At 36.1% G+C, this 21,469-nt stretch overlaps 1 protein-coding gene across 1 annotated transcript in view; it reads right to left on the bottom strand.

The window, feature by feature from the left end:
• Positions 1–8,169, bottom strand: part of LOC134535028 (nematocyst expressed protein 4-like) — a 50,193-nt gene extending 42,024 nt beyond the window's left edge. The window contains exon 1 of the mRNA XM_063373863.1: positions 8,091–8,169. Within this exon, the coding sequence (XP_063229933.1) occupies positions 8,091–8,105 (15 nt within the window). The 5' untranslated portion in view covers positions 8,106–8,169. The remainder of the gene's footprint in view (positions 1–8,090) is intronic.
• Positions 8,170–21,469: the final 13,300 nt, after the last annotated feature.

The following is a 21,469-nucleotide window of genomic DNA, read 5'->3' on the forward strand; positions in this document are numbered from 1 at the left end:
AATACATTTCCTTTTATTTGCATTCATTAATTCAAATATATTTATTACTTTTGAAATTTTGCGTGCGCCATATTTATTTTTACAAGTATCAAAAAAAAAAATTTCGCAGCTGCCGGGTTACGAACCGATAACCTTTAGTTAAACAGATAGGAACGCTAACCACACGCCCACGAAACCATCCTAAAGTAATGTAGTTTCAAATGTTATATATATATATATATATATATATATATATATATATTTATAAATACTTTGTTCACGGTAGGGGTATAATATTAACACGATTTTATAACAAATACGCATCCCAAATACACCAAACTTATTTATAATGTGTTACAATATTTTTTAAAACATTGTGCAAAAGATCCCGGGTGTAATTTGAATTATTATTATGTAACTGTAAAACACCATTGTTAGTTCAAAACGTATTTGAATTTTCAACATTACTTTTAAATAACCGTACCGATTGTGCTGAAAATCGGTGGACGATCGTTAAATTACATAATATTAATAATTCAAACGACGAAAATATGATTGAAAAGTCAAATCGATGGTTGTTCCAATCGAGTGGAAGAGAGATGCCACGCATGCGTACAATGAGCAAACAGGACACATCCGTAGTAGGACATCCATAGTGGGACACTTTTTCGTGCGTGCAGCCGGCGTTCATCGATTTATTAGACGTTGTCACGTCAAAAGAATATTAAAAATCCAAGTCTTAGCTACTCTGTTTGGAATTCAGATATTTCCTACTCCTCGCCCCCCTCCTCAATAATCTGAATCACATTCTAGCTGAAAATAAAACCATGAAATATAATATTCAAGTTGTTTTCTTATTATTTCTGTGGTCACAATACTAGGGCTAAATTTAAATAAGCATAATATATATATATATATATATATATATATATATGTACCAGTTTATTTTTAATACACACGTTATTGAGATCTTGACACTATTAAGATATAGTAACTCATCGAATTTGTGCAAGGGTAAGAAAATATACTCGAGTTATAAAGGACAGAATTTCGTATCACGAACAGTCTTCCTGATTACTGTCTTTTTTTTTTGTTTCATAAAAATCACTACAGGACACGGCCGATAATTTTCAGCATCCCTGTTCCATCGCGTGCACACGTCTGTAATGAACCCCGCTGTCTTTGAGAGGTCGAAACTCGACGACAGGCACCTTCCCGCACAGGAAAGACACGATTCGAGTATAGAAGCTTCGACCGTGAATCATTTCCGAAGTCGAATTACCAATTCCCCCCCCCCCCCCCCGCCCCCCTCCCCCACCCACCGAAAAAAAATCCTGGCCTCGACCAAACAAGGAGGCAGCTCTTGATGGACGAGAGGTAAGTGGAGCCGAAATGAGCAAGTCAGCGCAGCTAACGTGGCCCACGCACGTGTCCTTCACGAATTTGCGCACATCACTTAGGGAACAATTACTGAGTGACGTTCAAGGAGAACAGTGGGTAAAAGAAATTATCATTTATTAAAAAAACATTTAAATTAACCTCTGTAAAAAAATTTTTCTTCGTGATAAAGGCCACTCACGTCTCGGGTTTAGGACACAAAATAAATCTTATTTACATATGTAGGCCTCGTCGTCAAAAGTCAGGAATGTTTGAGAATGAATTCATGGGAATATAAAAGCCTGAATCATGGAGGATTGTACCGAGTTTCGACATCTATGTATAAGTGTGTAATTTTTAGTCACCACCGGAAACAATGCCGATTTATCATTGAGAGTTTCGGATTTTAGAGGTCTATAATAAGAATACAAATTTTCATATTTATTTACCGTTTTGTAAATTTTTGTCACCAACAAGTCATTAGTGATTTATTATTGACACGTTCTTTTTTTTTGACAGTTTCATTGACTTCGACATATTTTTACCGTATTTAGACGATACAAACATCCACTCTTGACCGGCCCGGGACTCGAACCCATGATCTCTCGCACGGAAGGTGGCCTGCAACCGAATGCGCTACTGAGGTCAGCAGGTAAACTAAGAAATACTTCTGTGAATGCAAACACAGAAGCTCGAAAAGGATTTTCAGAGGATAACGTGGGTTGTTGTGCAATGTACAAAATAGTACCCACGCCACTCTACGAAATCGATTCATTATTAACAGTGCAGTATTTTCAGAACTTCAATTGTAATATAATTTTTTTTATTGCCAACTTAGATCATTCTCTGAATGTGATTCTCTGTTTGTTTCATCTTTCGTACTGTAAGACATATGAAAAGAGAACAGGCAGCCTATCATTTGAAGATTTTCTCTATACTTTATTCTATTACGTTGTTCGCTTGCTCTCAAAATGAATTAAGGTCATATTATAAATAAACGCATAATTACAATCATACTTAGATATTATCATTTTTATGAATAAAAAAATCATAAAAGTCAACTTCTTTTGCCTGTAAAAAATCGATTTATCTGTATAGAAATTTTCCATGGAATAAAATTTACTACTAAACTCAGTGACATGACACATGTTGAGAATTTTTATTACCCAGCGAAAATATTTCTGTTCAAATGCTATTTAAATATTTGTAAATTTTCCTGATTGTTTTCCAAACAAACATTTAACTCAACGGTTTTAGATTTGTTGTAAAATATCGGTTAAAAACTTTAAAAATTTAAGTGTTCACTTTGGTGACACACGCAAGTATTAATCACAATTTATTAATCACCTATACAAATACCTTGGAATTTCGCAACATCGCAAATGTTAAAGGATGAACCATTCCGGTAAAACGTTGTATAAATTAACAAAGGTGGTATAACAGGTTTTGCATCAAGCTCGCATGACTAGTATCCTGCATTATTTTACTGCACGTTTAATGGGATGTACGAGTTGAGTTGAATTAATGTAGTTTTTTTGGACATACGCCATTGCAGTGCGAATTCGTTATTCCTAAAAACTGCATTATATAAAAATTCCCCATTGCATGCATCATTTAAAGAGCGAGTGGGTTGTTTTACTACGTCCGTACAACTATATAAATACATACTCTGCCGAGAAAAAATTCAAATTTTAAAATTTATTTTTCCACATCAATAACAGCTATCAGTGATTTACATGAGGCAGTTAAATGATTTAATATTTAATCAAAGTTAGTTGGGCATATAAAGTAGAATTGCTGCGGTCTCGTAAGACAAAATTGCTCCTTTATTCTCAATGCAAATTATTGTTATATTAGTTTTATAAATATTTTATGCTTATGCCAATATTATGGTTTACTGTGACTGACACTAAAATATACATATATGAATAAAATACACAAACCTGATAAAAAAATTTCTTGAGCAGAAGTTTCAAGAGTTTTAGGATTTGAAAGAACGCAGTAAAAAAAAAAAACGTTTGTACATAATTGTTACGAACCTCAAGGTTTCGTCATGTACAAGTGAGTATGAAATGTTTTACTTTTCATACGCCCATAAACCAAATTTGTAGGTTTATTTTGGTCAAGACATTTCCCCGGTTCAGAAAATGTGAATTTTTGTCAATATTGCCAAACAAAAATTTTTGCGTCTAGTTGATGTTTAGCTTGGTGTAATTTTAAAGGCCTTAAAATGTCATAACTAACTTGTTTTTTTAAATTAGATGTAAATTAAAAAAAAACTTGAACTGACACAATGCTGCAAGTGTTCGTGTATTGGGACACGCACATTTTTTTTGTTTTCAATCATTGTACTCTGTTCCCTTATAGCCTCATGCACATCTCTGTCTCGCTACGTGGGCACGTCCCAGCACACCTCACGGCCCACTCGGAGCTCAGCTCCTGCTAATTCAGCGGCTGACCTCCGAGCACGAGCCCCTTAATTACCGAGGCCTCTTTCGGCGCTGTTTAGCGCGTCCCCCGCTTAATACCTTGACAAACTTTCAAGCCACTGAACAAGCGAGTAAGGCCACGTGTAACAGCATTTCTTTCTTATTCTGGCTAGCTGGCCTTGACGGTAAAAACAATCTGCATAAAACCAATTAAATAACATTTCTAATCAAGAGAATATTTATATATTATAATTAGTTAAAACCTTAACGTCATTGCATTAGGCCAACTGAGAACATATTAAATTGCTTTTAAAAACAATATTATAATTATACTAAAATGATGTTTACGTGAAAACTTTATTTAATAAATAAACAGAGAAATTATGTTCAAAATATAACAAAGAAACGTTTTGTATAGAGCCTATGACGCAAGTACGTGTGGGAAAAAAAATCGTTTTGTTAAGGGGTTGAAGTGAAACGAGATTGTAGAGTTTATCACGCCGGTGCAATAAACTTTCTTTCCTTTCAAAGTCGTGCGAACTGCGAGAGCGAAAGTTTTAATTGTCGCCTGGCCTGCTCTTGTTAACTCTCCACCATCCACGGACAGCTTCGCCGCCTCTCCAGCGGAGCGAAGCGAAATGCCCCAGAACATCATTCATTACCACCGTTGGATTCGGCACGTAGACTTACGAGCAGTTGTAGACGTATTAACTTTCTATTCGAGAGCAACGCATACCTCTGAACGCTTGCCGTGTTCGAGGGAGTAAAAGCCATTACGTTCTGAAATAACTTTGCGGTACATCTGAAGATTTTTTCCACCGTTACATTCCTTGAAGTAAACACAGCATGTTAAATATGACATTCGGACCTGCGCGCAAGCTAAGCTTTCCAAAATGTCAACATCTCAGAGTATCAACGTGTCCATAATTATTTATCTGCTCACTGTTAACTAACATGATTGTTTTAACAAATAGTTCTCGCTTGTGAATGACTCAAATGATAAATAAAAATTTTATTTTTACATACTTCGTCCCTACCGGGTGTCTATAAGGCCGTGCCCACGAATTGGAAGTGAAGTATGCACGTAAACGGATCTGTGTACATCTCGCGTACTTTATGTTGACACACGTCGTCATTTTGGCAAAAAAAAAAAAAAAAAAAAACTTTTTGTATTACATTTTATAAAACTTTTAATTAATCAAAACTTCGTAAAGTCGTTTTCACTTTGTTTATAACTGAAATGAAAAACATTCATGAAAAATTAATGTTGAAACATGTTACGAAGGAAGTTTCAATCAATACATACACGTAGGTTCCCATCCTAACTACGAAACAGATGCAAGAAACATAAAGTAAAATGGTAAAATGCCGTAAATTCGTGTGACAGCAGTGAAGTGTTAAAATGACTAATTTCAGTGGGAAAAAAAATGTTTAAATAAAATTTATGTGTTGAAAAATATAATGTTGATAACCGTCCGGCTGGCTAATGCCGCGTGAAGAGCCCAAACATTGAACCGGTCCTGATCTGTCAAGAGTAAGTGGAATACGCAAGGTCACAAGTAGGCAACTGCATACTTGAATTCGTACACGGCCTAGGTGGAGCCCACCTCCGTAGCCTAGCCGGCTTTCGGTTCGAGGTGTTCCAGGTTCGAGTCCCGAGTGAGCGTGAATTTGTAATGTCCGTGGACGGTATTACAAGACGTTCGGGTTAGGGTAGCTGAATAAGCACTGTCGTGTTGGGATGCAGCTGTGAGCTAACTTGCGGGCCGTGTTCCACCACGTGTCCAAACAGAATCCCAATGAGGGAACAGATCGGCCCGCGCGGAGCTAGAAACTGGTTTCAACGCATTCTAGTGAACGTTTCGCAACCATCGATACAATTTTTACGGAAAAAAATACTGAGATAGTAGCACAATTGCACCGAAATTTAACCACATTTCTAATTTTCTTAAGTACTTTATAAGTTGCGTTTATTTCTTGTCATGACAATTAAAATGTATTCCAGGATAGTTTCGCTATACAAAGTTTCATTTGCCACACCAACACTCTTGGAATATACCCCGATGATCACAAAAAAATTAATATATACGAGTTCATGGCACCAGACGTGGGTCCGCCATCTGGACGAAATCATGCGAGCTCTGCGCATGAGCGGAATTCGAGCAACAGATCGGCAGCGGATAGAACTCCAAAATATTTTCCCTAAGAATAAGGGACTAGCTGTGTCCTGTAGTGCACTAGAAATACGGTTCGGGTACAGGTGTAGACTATTCAACACCTAAACACTTATTTTTGTGTCATGGAATACCGGTCCAAATAGGGTAAAAAAAAATAACATGTCACAAGTTACAACAAATTTATAAATAAAAAATCACAATCAGTAAATATGAAAATCTATTGATTCAATGTGCCGCACCTGTCATTATTGTCCACGCAGTGACTAAGAGATCGTGGGTTCGATTCTTCGCGGAAGCAGAAAAAAAACTTCTTCCGGACGGGTAATTTAAACTAGTGCATGTATTTATGTGCGTTATGTCACTATTTAGGTATGTAGACATAAATGAGTTAAAATAAATGTAAAAGAAAATAATAATGTATTATTTAAGTATGCCAGAATTGAAAATAAAGTTTTAACTCATTGCAAAGATTATTATTGGTGATGAGCTACTAGGTATGAACATAAACTTACGTATGTCAATTACATTGGAAAAATACCCAAATAACGTTCAAATTGTGGCGTTTAGCACCGTAAAAATTTAATTTAACTTATTTATGGTTATGAAAGCTATGAAAACCAGGTTGAGAAATGAGAACTATTGTTGTTCATATTTTAAGACACTTTAACCTGGTGGCTGAAAGAACAAAATCGCTAAAGTGATATTTTTTTTTTACATATTATACGCATTTAAAAGTAATGTATCATTTATTCGTGGCACAACAAAAAATCCTGCCTTACTTTCATATGTTTGAGCATTAGATTAATTGTTCTGGTCCCGATAAATGTGGCGCACTAATAAGTCACTAGAATTGCACTCATGATAACCCGGCTTTCGGCTGAGCCATTCTGATTTTGATTTTTCCATGAATTTCTGAAATAACTTCACTTTTCCGTCTCCGTTTTCCTGACTATTGAACGAAACATAAAACCAGAAACATTTTAATATTATATATGTATTTTTAATTTTTCTTAATCGTTTGCCAAAATATACTCAGATTATAGCAGGTAATGACGCTTTAAGTTATATTTCTTTACCGCTAATGCTCAAACTTTTGACACAAGCCGCAAGGAGTAGGTATCTACACTGCCGCCAACCGCTTGTGATCCAACTTCAAGGTGGTTTCGTAAAAAACCAAAAGCTGTTATAATAGTTATCAAAAGTAGCTATAGCTTCATTAAATACAAGTTTTAAAATATTTCAGCCTCTGAAAGGATATTTGTCTATTCATCTACGAGTAAGAATCGGTGTAAAATCAAAGCTATTGTGGTTTGTTAAACTAAAACGTTTTCAACTACAGACTTATGTCGTGACGTGTTATTCTACCGTGCCATCATTAATTTTGACATCCAAGAGTATTCATAAAATTAAGATTAAATATAATCAAATACATACATAAATACAATCATAGTTTTTCTTCACAGATTGATTTTAAAACTACAGTTTGGTCTGTCAATGCTGCGTGACACATTATAGCTTATCTAAACGTTTGGTCTTCACTTATGATCATCCGTGTACACCACATCATCTTATTAATCTAAATAATAGCAAAAAATTGTACCACGGCCTACCTACTTAACGTATTTATGACAGAAAATAAAAACATTTGGCTATTGAGACGCGCCAAGCTTGTTATTTAATCGTTTTGTCCAGATAGCATTTCTATTTCTTCTCAAATTATCACCAGATATTAACTAAGAGTAATATGATAATGGCAAGAAGTCTCGCAATGCAGCTCGCAAATAAAGTAATGTAAATATTTGACAAAACAAATTGCGACCGAACAAGAAAAGCAAGTTACATGGTGAGACAATTTACAGCAGCAGCCTTCAAAATAATAAACAAAACAAAAAAAAATTAAACAACCAACATGAGCGTGTAGCACGCCAGACAACATCGAAGCCTGAAACTAACGGATTATTCTTGGCCCATCGATCGTGAGTTCGATTCCAACACCTGGACATGACTTAAGAAAATAAATAAACCCTTAATGAAATACGTTTCGCGAGTAGGTCGGCACCCGCGACTATTCCCGCGAGGTAAGTAAAGCTCCTGTGGGTATCGAACTGTTCTTCGCGGCAGGACGCACCTTGAGCGACTCCATGGCTTGGTTCTGGTCCTGCGGCCGGGAGATGGCAGCACGAACCGCCGACAACGAGCGAACACGGACTGACGCGTGCCCGCCGGCCGCCCGCGGGTTTTATACGCGGCGCGCGCCCCCGCCGGGCCACCCCGGAAGGGGTTGTCTCCCGCGGGCTAGTCGCGCCCCGGGTGTGTGGTGAAACAGGCCGGCCAGACCGTCTCCCCTCCCGTCGTACCCCATCCCCCGAGCGGAGGAGGGGCTGTCTCCCGATTCATCCGCGGAATTACGTTCCTCCCCTTCGCCGCCCTCAGGAAGAAAACAACGGACAGGAATGGGAGACAGCCCGCAGAAAAGGATTTGCGTGAGAAGAAGAAGTGAAGAATGAGAGGAGGGCGAAAGAACTCCCGAAGGAGACCTACAAGAAGGGGGGGAGGGGATTCAAGGTGCTCTCACAGGAGGGGAAACAAGAGAACGGGATTCCTCGCGGAGGAGGATGTACAAGGGAAGGGGAGGGGGGGTATACAGCCCGATGACGTAACGCCGCCGACGTTACTGTTGCGTTTCCGTTTGCTTCCACACTCGTCTCGAGTTCTTCTTCGTCTCCTACGGCCTCCGCTGTTCTCGGGCGACCTCGGGCAGTTGCATCGGCGGCCTTTTTTTTTTCTTCTTTTTTTTCTTTACGGTTAACCCGATCCATTTCGCTTTTTCTTCTCGGTCCGGTTCGCTGACGGCAGGGACCATACGTCAGTATTATGCGGGACGCTTCAGAACCAGTTCCGACTTCTGCCTCCTAGTCCATAACTCACATATTTTTTTGTTATTTTTATGTTTTTAATGTGGCGCGGGTTTTCTGAGCTGTTGGATAGGACTTCTTCCGCTGTAAGTTACTGATCACCACGATTTGTATCACATCTGAATTTGTCCGTTGGTCACAAATACTGGCATGGGTTTGTAGTTTTTAGATGCATCTAAGTTTCGAGTAAATGCCGTTGTACAATTAGCGTAATAAGTGGCGTGATGAGATATGGTTGCTGACAAAAAAATATAAACATGTGTAATGTTAAAATATCACGTATTAAGCTTTAAAAATAAATGAAACTAAACATGTTCATAAGTCCCGTGTATTTTACTGAAAAAATAGCTGTAATCGACTATTTTCACGTAAATAATCAAGTTATACGTATATTTATTTTTGTTTGGCATAGGCTACACTGAGAAAACATTTTGGTGTCGGGGACTAATTTGCTTTCCCACATTCCTGGACAGGCTGTATGCTCAGGGACATCAAAGAGCGATTTTGGAGTTTTGATACATCATATATATATATATATATATATATATATATATATATATATATATATTTATGATATTCCTGCAACACACAAAACTGATATACACAATGGTTACGATTGTTACTTATACAAATATTTATGTTCATTTTACTTAAAACCGAGTAGGTACTGTCACTTCGTACACCTATAAAGCCCGAACTGTCAGTTCGGACTTAACAGTCTCAACTTAACAGTCGGAGCTGCCTTGTGTGGGCAAGGACGGTAGACTGATCAGTCGGAACTTATGGGCTGACGAACTCCCATCAGTCCATCAGCTGAGTCTCGTGAGAGACATCTTTGTTTATACTTTTTTTGCTTTGCTATTATTTTTTTTTACTTTTTTCTAACTCAAAGTGCAACTGCAATTGCAACATCCAAAGTTTCTTCCATATTCTATGGTGAAACAATACATCCAACAGAGATAGCATCTGCAAGACTCATCGTGTGTGGGGAATGCTTAAATAAAGACTTCAGTTAAGTCCGAACTGTCAGCTCAGACTGTTTGGTCTGAAATGAGAACCTGGACTGATCGTGTATGCAGAGGGCCACAGTTTAGTCCATACTGTCAGTTCGAACTGAGCAGTCAGAACTGAGAGCTTGACTTATCGTGTGTCGGGGCCTTTAGTGAATTGTTTTTTAGTCCTTCCCTTGCCTTATTTTATCGGGGTATCGTCAAAAACAGTAATTAAAGGGATTCATAAAACACAATTCAGGGAATGATGCAAAGCAATTTTATGGACATACCTACACTATTGCTGGTTTGCACTGTATTTCACGGACAACAAGGATAAGTGAGAACAAGACAAACGCAGTGTTATCGTTGTGTTGTCTCGATTATATGTTTCATCAACGTTGAGTTGTCTGTTTGTCGCTGATTTGCCCAAACTTGTTTATTGTCTCTGTTTTCTGTTCTTTTTGCAAGTGTCTCGTCGTTGTCAACCAACTGATTTCGTCTGTGCTGTAATTTTTTTTGGACAAAATTCCTTCCAAAGAATTATCTGTGCTGTTTAGACATTTACATTTGACATCAGCTGATTTCAACTGGTTCTCCGTGTACTTATTTACGTATTTACTTTTATATACATTCAAGAGGTGTTTTTATATATAATCCAGCAATGATTTATGTCCATAAAATGGTTTTAAATTAATCTTCCCTCTTTCAGGAATAATTCAAAGAACGTAACAACTCAGGGAAGTCGTGCGTTTCGCATGCAGGAGCTACTCATATGAAGTTCTTGGCGTTTCGTGCCATCCCGCAGTAACGCATGTTATGCTTATTAATGAAACGAAAAGATGAAATTGAGACTCATTGCAAAAGAACACAAGGGCGTCATGAGACATATTGTCAAGAACGGCTTCGCGTGCCATTTTTCATGAAAGAAAAAAACATGGCTTAAGTTTTTGCAACACTGCCAATTTTTATGCACGAAATTGCAGTTCTTAATGAAGGATTTGTCTCACGGAACGATCAGACATCCCAAGAGCAGCTGCATGTTTGCGTGCACGTCGCTCAGGAGATTGCAAGATTGGCGTAAGGTAAATATTTATATATTGCCAGCATTAATAATTTTTTGGGAGACTTCATAGGAATCTGAATACCCAATAAACAAACCGTTTCTCAAGACCTGGTATTTTATAATGTGATAACGATATCCTTGGTATGTTCCCTAAATTGGCAACAGTAAATATAAAATACAAAAAAAAACACACCCATCGTGGCCAAAATTATTCTACAATAATTATTCTAGCGTTGCAGCTACATGCATTGTAGCTACATGCGTTACAAACCTCTCACACAACACGCTAGTAATTATTCACGGTTGTAGCCATTTGCCAGTCCTTGCTGTAATTATCGCAAGGCCGGTGAGCTTGTTAATGTCTTCTGTGGAGTTTCCCGTAAGGGATTCCCATGGATGTAAATTTAAAGGTCATAAATTAACAACGGTAGCCATGCTGCAATACGGCATCAGTTTTAAAATAGGAAACTTGGTGGACGTTGCTGGTCAGCTTTCTATCTTTTTACAGCCTACACGTACCGACACTCTTTAAAGATATTGCCATCTTGGATTTTTATATCTTTTTGCTATAACTATAATTTTGAATTATTTTTCCTAATTTTTTTTATGGTATGGAGAGGCATAAATCATAGCTCCCGGAACTTATATACCTTACTGCAACCACATATTTACTAACAGGCTCTAGTCTGTAATGATAATCAATCACACCACACACAATCACAAAAGTTCTTAAGTGATAATTTCAACATGTAACCAACTCTAAGTCACTTGGCATGCAGACACAAAAAAAAATAGCACGGAAGCTTTATTGCAAGCTGTATCAAAATATTTGAAATTGAAAGATGGCGAGGCCAAAACCTTGTTAATGATTCCGACTGCCTTGTGTGAAATTGCGCTGTAGAATGTCTGAGAGGCACTTTTTTTTCTCTCGCGAAAAATGTCTAAACGTATTCGAAATCCGTTATCAGGCTAAATCAAACAAACCACCCCACATACTAACAAACATCAAAATGAGTATTTGGCAAAAATTTGTGCTAAACCACTCAAAATGGCGGAATTGGGCATTTCCACTCCTCGGAGGAGGGCCCCGGAGGTTCATGGATCAGCGGAAAAGCAGTGGAGTGGTCGAGGGGGGATGTGACAAGGAGTGCGTGCGTAGAGATGCATATCGCAGGTGGCATACCATAGCTTCAACCCTATGGTGTGCCGTGGGAAAGCGAGTGGGTTTCGCGCCCACAGGAATGAACGCAATCTCGCGCCAGTTCTCCAGTTGAGAGATTCGTCTCTTTTTTGGCCTTACACTCAGTTCGATGGGTGCGTGAAATTAAGCACGGCCATGAACTTGAAGCTTTTAAATTGCACTAGATATTAGGATCCGGAGTTTACATTATGGATAACAAATCAGTATGTACGAACAACTCCAGGAGTTAGACGCTCCATATACATTGAATGATAATTCACATTTTAAAGTCTTCAATAATTGTACTGCCCGGCCGCTAAAAGTGGTTTTTTATATTAGCTAAACGAATTATTTATAAATTACTCTCAGATACCAACTCAAAAATGCTTAAATAACTGTCAAGTGGCACTTATCAAGAAAATTTATCAAATAATTATACATTTAGGAAAAAAAATATAGTGCATTCCTGATTCTTAAAGAGTTATTATTTATGCGATCTTCAGTTGAAATAGATCATTTTGGTGACCTTCACAGACCAAACATATTATTCCAATTCATAAATAAACTGTGAGGATAAACTCAAGCATGAATTTGGTAATTTAAATAGTTAAAAACAAGTAACCTCTCTTAACTAATAATGAAATTTAAATAATTTAAAAGATTTAATTTTTTTAATGAAAGAATCATTACATTATACAAAAAATAACTATTCCAGGTATAGAGTTAATATATTAAAAATTAGACCAGTTTTAAAATTAAACTTCAGTTTTATAGCTGGGCAAGTTGGATAATTTTGGTTTTAGAAAATTTTGCTGGGGAAAGATAATTCCCGTATGAAAGGAGATGAGATTGGATGATACGATTATTTCACGTATTCATTTCACTCCAGGCTGAATTCTACTTGCGGTTACTTAATCAAGCCTTTCGAGAGTGCTCATTGGTCGATATCACGGTCACGCCTTTGGCGGGTTACACGTGACTGAGTAACCACTTGTAGTTTATAACTGACTCAGGGCCATTACGGGCGTGTCAAGAGCACTGCAGTCCAATACTCAACGTGAAGTAGATGAAAATATGTGCTCCAAGTCTACTATGCTCTCAAAATAATCCGCTAAATATGGTGGCTCTAATGATATGTAGGGACTGGAATTAATTCGATTGTTAAAAACTGCCACTGAACAAATGCCAACTGAGGACTACAAAGTTGTAATCAGAGCAGACAAAACATTTGTCAGCCAACATGAACGACAATATAACGCCCAAACAATCAATATAGTGACGATCGTTATAAATTGAAAAGAATTTAACTGAAGTGAAGTTATTCTTCATCGTAGAAATGGTGATGTTGTACGGGTCTCAACAAACTCATCGCTCACACGACGGATTGCAACATCCGATTTTATTTTGGCAAGGAGGTAATGGATATCATTTTTACATGAAATTTACAAATTCACACACAGGTAAGGAAACATATAATAAAGTCAGTGCTATGCATTACTACTCATATCGATTGATTATTCGTGAGAACAGTGAAAAAATAAAATCTGGAAATATTGACAATTATTCCATCAGTACATTATCGATATGTATGCAAAAATCGCAACCAAACGATTCCTGTACATTAGATAAAATTTAAAAAAAAAAAACAGCATTCCGAAAATTACATTAAATTTACGTAATGCAGTTGTAATGATGGCAATGTAAATACCAATGATTTGGTGAAAATTATATTACTGGCTATATTTATATGGCCGGCCAGATTTATTTATTACATCCACATGTAATCCCATCACTTTGCCAACAAACTTACGTAAAATCACACTAACCACAGACGAATTGATTGACAAAATTTTCCAAAATAACACACAGAACTACAAAAATCATCTGTGGCGCGACTCGCTTTTTAAATGACCATTAACAAGGGGCAAGGACAATCACTACAAGTTTGTGAACTAAATTGTAATAATCATTGTTTTTCACATGGACAGCTGTATGTGGCTTCCTCACGCGTCGAGAAGCCTTCTGACTTATACGTGTATGCACCAGACGGGAAAACTAAAAATATTGTGTATCCAAAAGCCCTTCAATAAACAAAGTAAACAAATAAAATACTTATTTTTTAAAATGTGGCATTGCGAATCATGCCGGGTACAGCTAGTAATTTATAAAAAATGGTCAAGACGCTAGACTGGCATTAGATTGTGGGGTTAGTACCCTAATTGTTTACTAAGTTAAATAGTATGTTTGAATAGTCTATAAATGGTCATCAGATTAATTTTCTTTTTTTGGTACACATCATGGATAAACAGAATTATATATCATTAAAAGTTTGTTTCGTAAGTATTACTCTACACAGCAACAACAAAAATAAAGATATTTGTGGAAGAAATACATTTTCCCTTTCATTCTTTGTGGAAATTAACAAAAATTTTGTTCGTAATATAAACAAATGTATTTCTTGCGTTATTTAAAAAAAAAGCCATTGCTATGAGTGGATAAGTTTTCTATAATTCTCTGCGTACTTATACTGCAAATTTATATATCACGAAATAAAAAAAAACATAGAAATAGTAACAGAAAATTTAACGTATCATTCCAATTTGACATTTAAAAGTGGGTAGTGTTTTTTACTTAAACACAGTTTAAAAAAACATTATCATCGTATGTGTAGAAATACACAGACATCAGTGAAGACTCTGCTGTCACACCTAATAATATGTGAAAATACAGGATTTTTTTTTACAGTGGGTCTCCAGGTTCACAACAGACGTGGTTGTTGCTGTTACGTAAGCAGTAATCCAGTAGCAGCTCTTCACGCGTTAAGAACGATGACGCTGCTTTACCGAAAGCCCAATTTTGTTCCTTTCGTAAACCAGTTATTACCTTCGCGATCGTCGCGCAAGCGTAATTGGTTTCAGGAGCTGGCCTATTGTAACGTTGAAGTCTTTCCATTGTAGGCCTTCAAATGCGTTGACTGCGCTCGGTCCGTTCTTTCTACGTGCAAGACAAGCGCTTCCTTCGAATGGTAAAGTTCATTGTTGGGTCACTGAGTCCTTCTTGAATACACTGTAAAATATCTTTTTTTTTTTACATTTGCTACAATTATCCTTGGACACCTTTTGTTAATTTTTTTATTTTAATAAATGTTCAAACAGAACAGTTTAAACTTCACAATAGTTTCTGGTAGAACGTGCGTAACTGATGATTTATCTGAACCAACAAGTATTGTAGTCTTCCATGATTAAAATGATGAACAAGAATTTACAACGTAAACTTTGTAGGTTCCACTTCACCGTGTAAGAAAAATCTATATATTTATCCTGTATTCTTAAGAAATAATTTGGCAAGCTTTTTTTACAAATAAATTTATTGTAATACAAAGAATTAAGATTTACTATGTATGCTAATTATTTTGCTATGACGGCTACTCAGAGGTAGTGGATATGAATTTTCAAGCATAAGAAACATATTGGTTTTTTACAATCCAAATGATAACAATTTATTATTATTATTATTATTGTGCCATTTGTGTGATCCTTAATTTTTTTCAAACACATATACACATTTGTAGGTCATTGCAATTTTATGCGCATTACAATATACAATACCCAGTCTGTTCTGTATAAGTTGAGATATTAAACTATCGCAAAAACAATCTCCATCAAACTTTTGTATAGGTATTGATGTTTTTAAAACAAATAATTTCTTAGCAAATATGCCATCAGTTTTAAAATCTTAGATAAAATTGAATGGCATATCAGAAACACTGTATAACTTTACAAGACATTTATTAAAAAATGTTTCCGATAAATTTATAAGTTGAATGTCTTAGTAACCATTAAGCTTATTCGACTGCCTGAGTATCCAACAGTTTCTAAATCAAAGTCACAATGCTCTTATATTGTGTATATTTGTTCAACAGATTGCGTTGTGATCTTAGACAACAATGTTACATTTTCACCCATGAAAAATCCAAGATTATAGCCACAGTTGGAGATGAGCTGATTTGTCAAGGCCGTCATAACATATAGTCAAAAAACTCTAAACATTTTAAAAATGACATTATTTGTATGTTTTCTTCATCCTTACTCCTCCAATACAATTAAACATATTTTAAAACAAACATATTTAAAATATAAAAATTAGTTCTGACCCCCAATTTTAAACATAAATTGTAGACAATATTATTAAACTTGCAGTTTTCTCAGAGTGAAGATAATTATTATTTTTGCAACTGATATGACCACCCATCCCCGCAATAACTCTATTAATAACATTATTATTTTAAATCAGATATTTTTTTTTAGTGTTAAGTATAATGATTTTGTGGGAAATTATATACTGCATCAACACTTGTTATGTTTAATTGAATTAAAAGATTTTTACCGGCGTATATTTAAAAAAAAATCCAAGAAGAATATTTTATGTCACTTATTACAGTTTGTTTTAATAAATTCTGTATTTTAATTTATTTGCCTGACGTTTACTACTAAATAGGTATCCTTTTATGCTGCCTTAAAAGAGAAAGCTCTATTCTTTTGGCTATTCCTATTGTTAGCATTAGAATATAAAAAAGTTAATGCAATAATTTTTTCCTGTGGAGTACGTCTTCGTAGTATCGAAAATTAGTATAAGGGAGTAGAGAAGTATTTACAAACAGTCGACAGTATGTTATAGTTACTGTATTCAGTACTACTGCACTCTTGTAAAACAATTAGAATAATTAAATTCTCTTGTTGCAATATACAAATGAACTGAATTATTTCTCATATTTAATGAAGTTAATAAGTAATCGTAGACACGCAGTGTGAGACTGCAGCGTTATGGAGATCTTACGCTTTTAAACTACCGGTACCTACCAAATAGTGTTACAATAAATTAACTTGTAGTAATATTGGCCCATCATAAAACTATGTTTCTAATTTAATTTAAAGTTTAACTGAGAGACATTTATGTTAAAGAAATTCACTGTTATAATTTCAAATAGGTAGGTAGTCAATTAGTGTAATAACTACAATTTATATTTGTTTAAAAATTATTGAACATTATCCCTGTGCCCGATGGGAAAGTATTTGATCCTCATTTTTGATGAATTACCAAAAACGCAGATACAGATGACTTATATTTATAAACAGATACCTAAACACCATTTCCATATTTATAAATTCAAAAAAAGACAAACCTCCATACAAACTATTATCCCCTATTTCACACCCTTAGGGAATTAATTATCAAAAATCTTTTATTAGTGCTCACTTACGTTATATAACGAACTCCTCAGCAAAATGTCATGTTTCTAGTGCCACTGATCTAAGCTGTGCATTGTATTGTCTGTCAGAGTTATAGCTTTATTAAACATATATTTTCTTTATTGAATAAGACATGCTTAACTGGATGCTGGGTGGCCATGATTGCTAAGACTATGCAAAGTTCAAGTTAAACTAAAGACAGAATTTTGATGGAGACCCTCGATGTGTTTCTTATTAATGAAGTTTTTATTATTTGGCAATCAATATGATTCGGGGCCTATTCAGCGTGAAGTTTGTGGCCAAGTCCTCTGAAGTTTTCACGCGTGACTTTGCCACATGAGTACGCTGCAGTTAACTTTACCTTCTAGGTTGGGAATGAAAGTGGCCTGCTCGAGCCGTGCTCAGCTTATCTTCGTCTGTGCCGGGACAGAGGAGCGCGCGCTAGGGCGTGTTTTCCAGGCGAAGCGTGTGTGGGAGTGGCCTTGGCGCGAACCACTTTCGTCACCTTAACCCGGCTGCTGCAGTCGAGTGCGCAGTGTGCCAACTTCACGAGACCACTCGAAGCCAGGCGTCTCTTCGAGGCGCATGGCGAGCGAGCTCGGTCAGGCATTGCATCTGCGTTGTTCACAATGATCATTAATTTGTGGCGTCCAGCAGAACCCACTAAACATTTGAATTTTTTCCCTTATTTATCCAGTTATTTTCTTAGATCTACCGACAAAAACCCCAAAATAATGAAAAATTCCACTAAAAACAAAACAGCCCACATAAAGTTTAGCGCTAATTCCGTAAGTCACAACGTAGCATACACAAAAACAAATTTCTGTACTTTTACAAAACATTTTTTTGGAAACCAATTGCCAAGAAATAGTTGGTTATACTACAAGAAATACATTTTAATTTTGTACAACACATGGCTATGGTTATTTTTGTACAGGTATATAAAATACGTTTTTCGAAATAATACTAAAATTTTTATTACGAACATTGGTGCATAATTCTGTATTTTAATTGATGTTTTATTTAAGCATATTATTTTAAATGGAAAGGAAAAATTAATATACACTCATTGGTTTTTATTTTATTATGTTATGCTTATTTATGAGCGCAGTTAATAGTGGAAAACAATCTGGGGAACGCTTTACAAATAAAATTGTGTATTGGAGATACTGGGACAACATTAAGCATAAACACCCGGGTGATAATCCAAGCACACCATTACTGCAAACATTATTTTGTAGTGATAAAGTTGTTAAAGTGCAAATGTACACATTTACAAATATGTGTAATTTTACACATTTTTTTTTTAGATTTACCAAAAAAATATTACAGTGTACTTAAAGATTCTTCCATCTTGTAACATAACCTTAATTTTACACAGTGACGAAAATCCTACAAACACATGTAAAAAGTGACGTTTCTACTTTGGAAACCGAGGCAACATAACGGATATAATTCAAACATATGTTTAAAAAAATCTGCTGAAAAATACTTGTCACAGCAGAATTGTTAAAAAAAAAACACTCAACAAAAATACAATAGGCATTGCATATTTAATTGGCTAGAGATAGAGAATGTGCCTTTTGTCAAATAATTTTGATTCAATTTCATTACCTTACATATGATTTTAAAACTAAAACTTATGTACACCCTGGTAAGGAAGGGAATGCGTTGTAAATTGTAGTTATGAATCTTAATAAAGTTCAAATGAATTTCTGTTAATGTTTGATGTTAAAATATATATTTTTTGCTGCTAAACCCTTCTTTGAATAAAAGCGGTAATGAATAACCGTGACAATTTTTAAAGGCAGATCAACGAAAGAAAACATCAAATAAAAGTTTTAAGAAAATTCCAAAAAAAAAATATTAATATTCAAATCAGATTTCGGCAGAAACTAAGTTTAAGCTTTTTAAGAAGAAACCGAAATATGATGGCCAGTTAATCTCACGAAATTTCTGGGCTAACTTTGGGTTCCGCAAAGGAAAAATTAAGATGGAATATAGTTTGTACGTCATTCAGGATAGGACACTTGCATAACTGTGTATGCGTAAGACACTTCATAAGTAGGTAAAGGGACACCGTATTAGAGGCATTGTCGATCGTCACCTTTAGAGCAATAACTAACCTTCAGGCAGGTGGAGCACACAAGTGGGTATTTTTTTTTAAGTTAGAAAATAACAGTAGGCCTACTTGAAAGTTAGGGACATGTATTTTTTTTTGCGAAAAGATTTCGTGAACAGCTGAAAATTAAAACATTATAGCTTCGTCTGTGTTTCGTGATTGGGTGAGTTTCTTTCATAAGCGTGTCTTCTCCAATCGCAATAATTCAGCGCGGAAGTAAACGCGTCTTGAATGGCCCGGCCAAATTATTCAATGGCTTCTCTTGCAGACGGCCGCCAGTTACAAGGAAAAAAACAGCTGGTGCGAGGATACCATATTGGAATCTAATGGATATTCTGATACGCACCCCCTTCCCTTGTAAATTGATTACCCCTAATAAGTACCTACAGTATGTGTCGGAAATAGTTGGCAATAATTATATATTACCGCCGTTTACGGTTCTTCCTGAAAAAAATTATTTGATGGTTTTTCAATTTTATAGTTCGCGGAAGGAATAATTCTGTAGCATGTGATTTATTGGGCATTTTGCTGAATCCAGGATAAACGGTGGAAATGAAGAAATTTATTAATGCTAACATACATTAGAAGGCAATGGTTAGAGACCGGAAAAATTCGAGAGTATGCTAAAATTCAAATACAGATACATTTACCAGGTACACATGCGGTGCGCAGATATTCATATAAACTTAGTAGTTTTCAAAATTAATTAAGATATCCGAGTGGGGTCTATTTGTGAAAAGCATTTAAGAATTCGCTGAGGGCAAAAAAGTAGTATTGATTTCGGATTAAGTTTATAAACTTTATTTTAAGAAGAGTTGAAATGGCTAAAAGGCGTGTTTTCAGAGTAATTTTTAGGTGTAAAACAACCAGAACAGATTCTTGAAAGCACGTAAGGGACATGCAATAGGCCTACACCTTTACCCTCATTTCTATGCAATATAATGTTATGGTCACTGCTAATTTCACATTTGTCGTATGGTCGACGAGAAGACTGCGCGCCAGTTCAGAGCCTTGCGCTTAAAGGCGACACCGCGCTACTAGCACCTGCGATGATCGCTCTTATAATCCCGCCTCACTAACACCCATACATCCCGACTAGACGGGTCCTTTTAGCTGCTTTTGCTATTGCTCCACTATTGATCAAGACAACTCTGGGTCAATGAGAAACCCTCAGCCAGAGAAATATTGAATCACAAGCAAACCAGTAGACGACTCACAAGTCAGCATCCAATGAACTGCCATAATTTTTCCCTGGTAGGTATACTGAGGACTGTGTAGTCAATCCTGAAGGTCAGTGAACCGGCGTATTTTCCCAGTCGCTAGCAATGGTACATTTTTTTCTTCGTTTTTTTAGAGAATATCTTAACTGTTGTTTATTATTTCGGTACATTCATACTTTAAAGACTCTACGTAGTGGGTTTATTACAATGGGGAGAGATTCTACATGTTCATGAACCTGCATCACGTTTTTCCCAGATCGCGGGTTCGAAAGCTAACTTTACGTTGCTAAATATTTCGGAGATCAATGCAGAATAAAAAAAATATTTCTCAACTAGCCTTATAGTGCGAAAAATCGGTGCTATTGCGCGTAGAAATAGAACAGTGCTGATAGATTTCTTATCAGATAATGAAAGCTGAGATATGCCAACGTGGTGAAGGAAGGATTCATGCTTTGATTTTAAGGCTCTGTTTCAAAAGCTCAGCTGAAGATATTTTTTAAATTGTATCTTTATTACTATCATTTAATAACTATTTATGGAATTCTAGCACGATACCTCCAATGTATTGGTTATTCTGTCACCAATCTCTTCAACATTAAGTGCAATCTGAAGGGCGCAAAAAGGCGCGCAAGTTGTCTTAGTTATTATCAGTTGCATAACAATAACACACATCATATCTAGAGACCGGAAAAATTTGCATGTTCAATGACCTATAGGATATACTCCGTAATCCTGTATGCACTCGGGGAAATTGGCTGACTCGTGA

Source organism: Bacillus rossius, chromosome 1 (assembly GCF_032445375.1).
Source record: "Bacillus rossius redtenbacheri isolate Brsri chromosome 1, Brsri_v3, whole genome shotgun sequence".
NCBI classification, from domain to species: Eukaryota; Metazoa; Arthropoda; class Insecta; order Phasmatodea; family Bacillidae; genus Bacillus; species Bacillus rossius.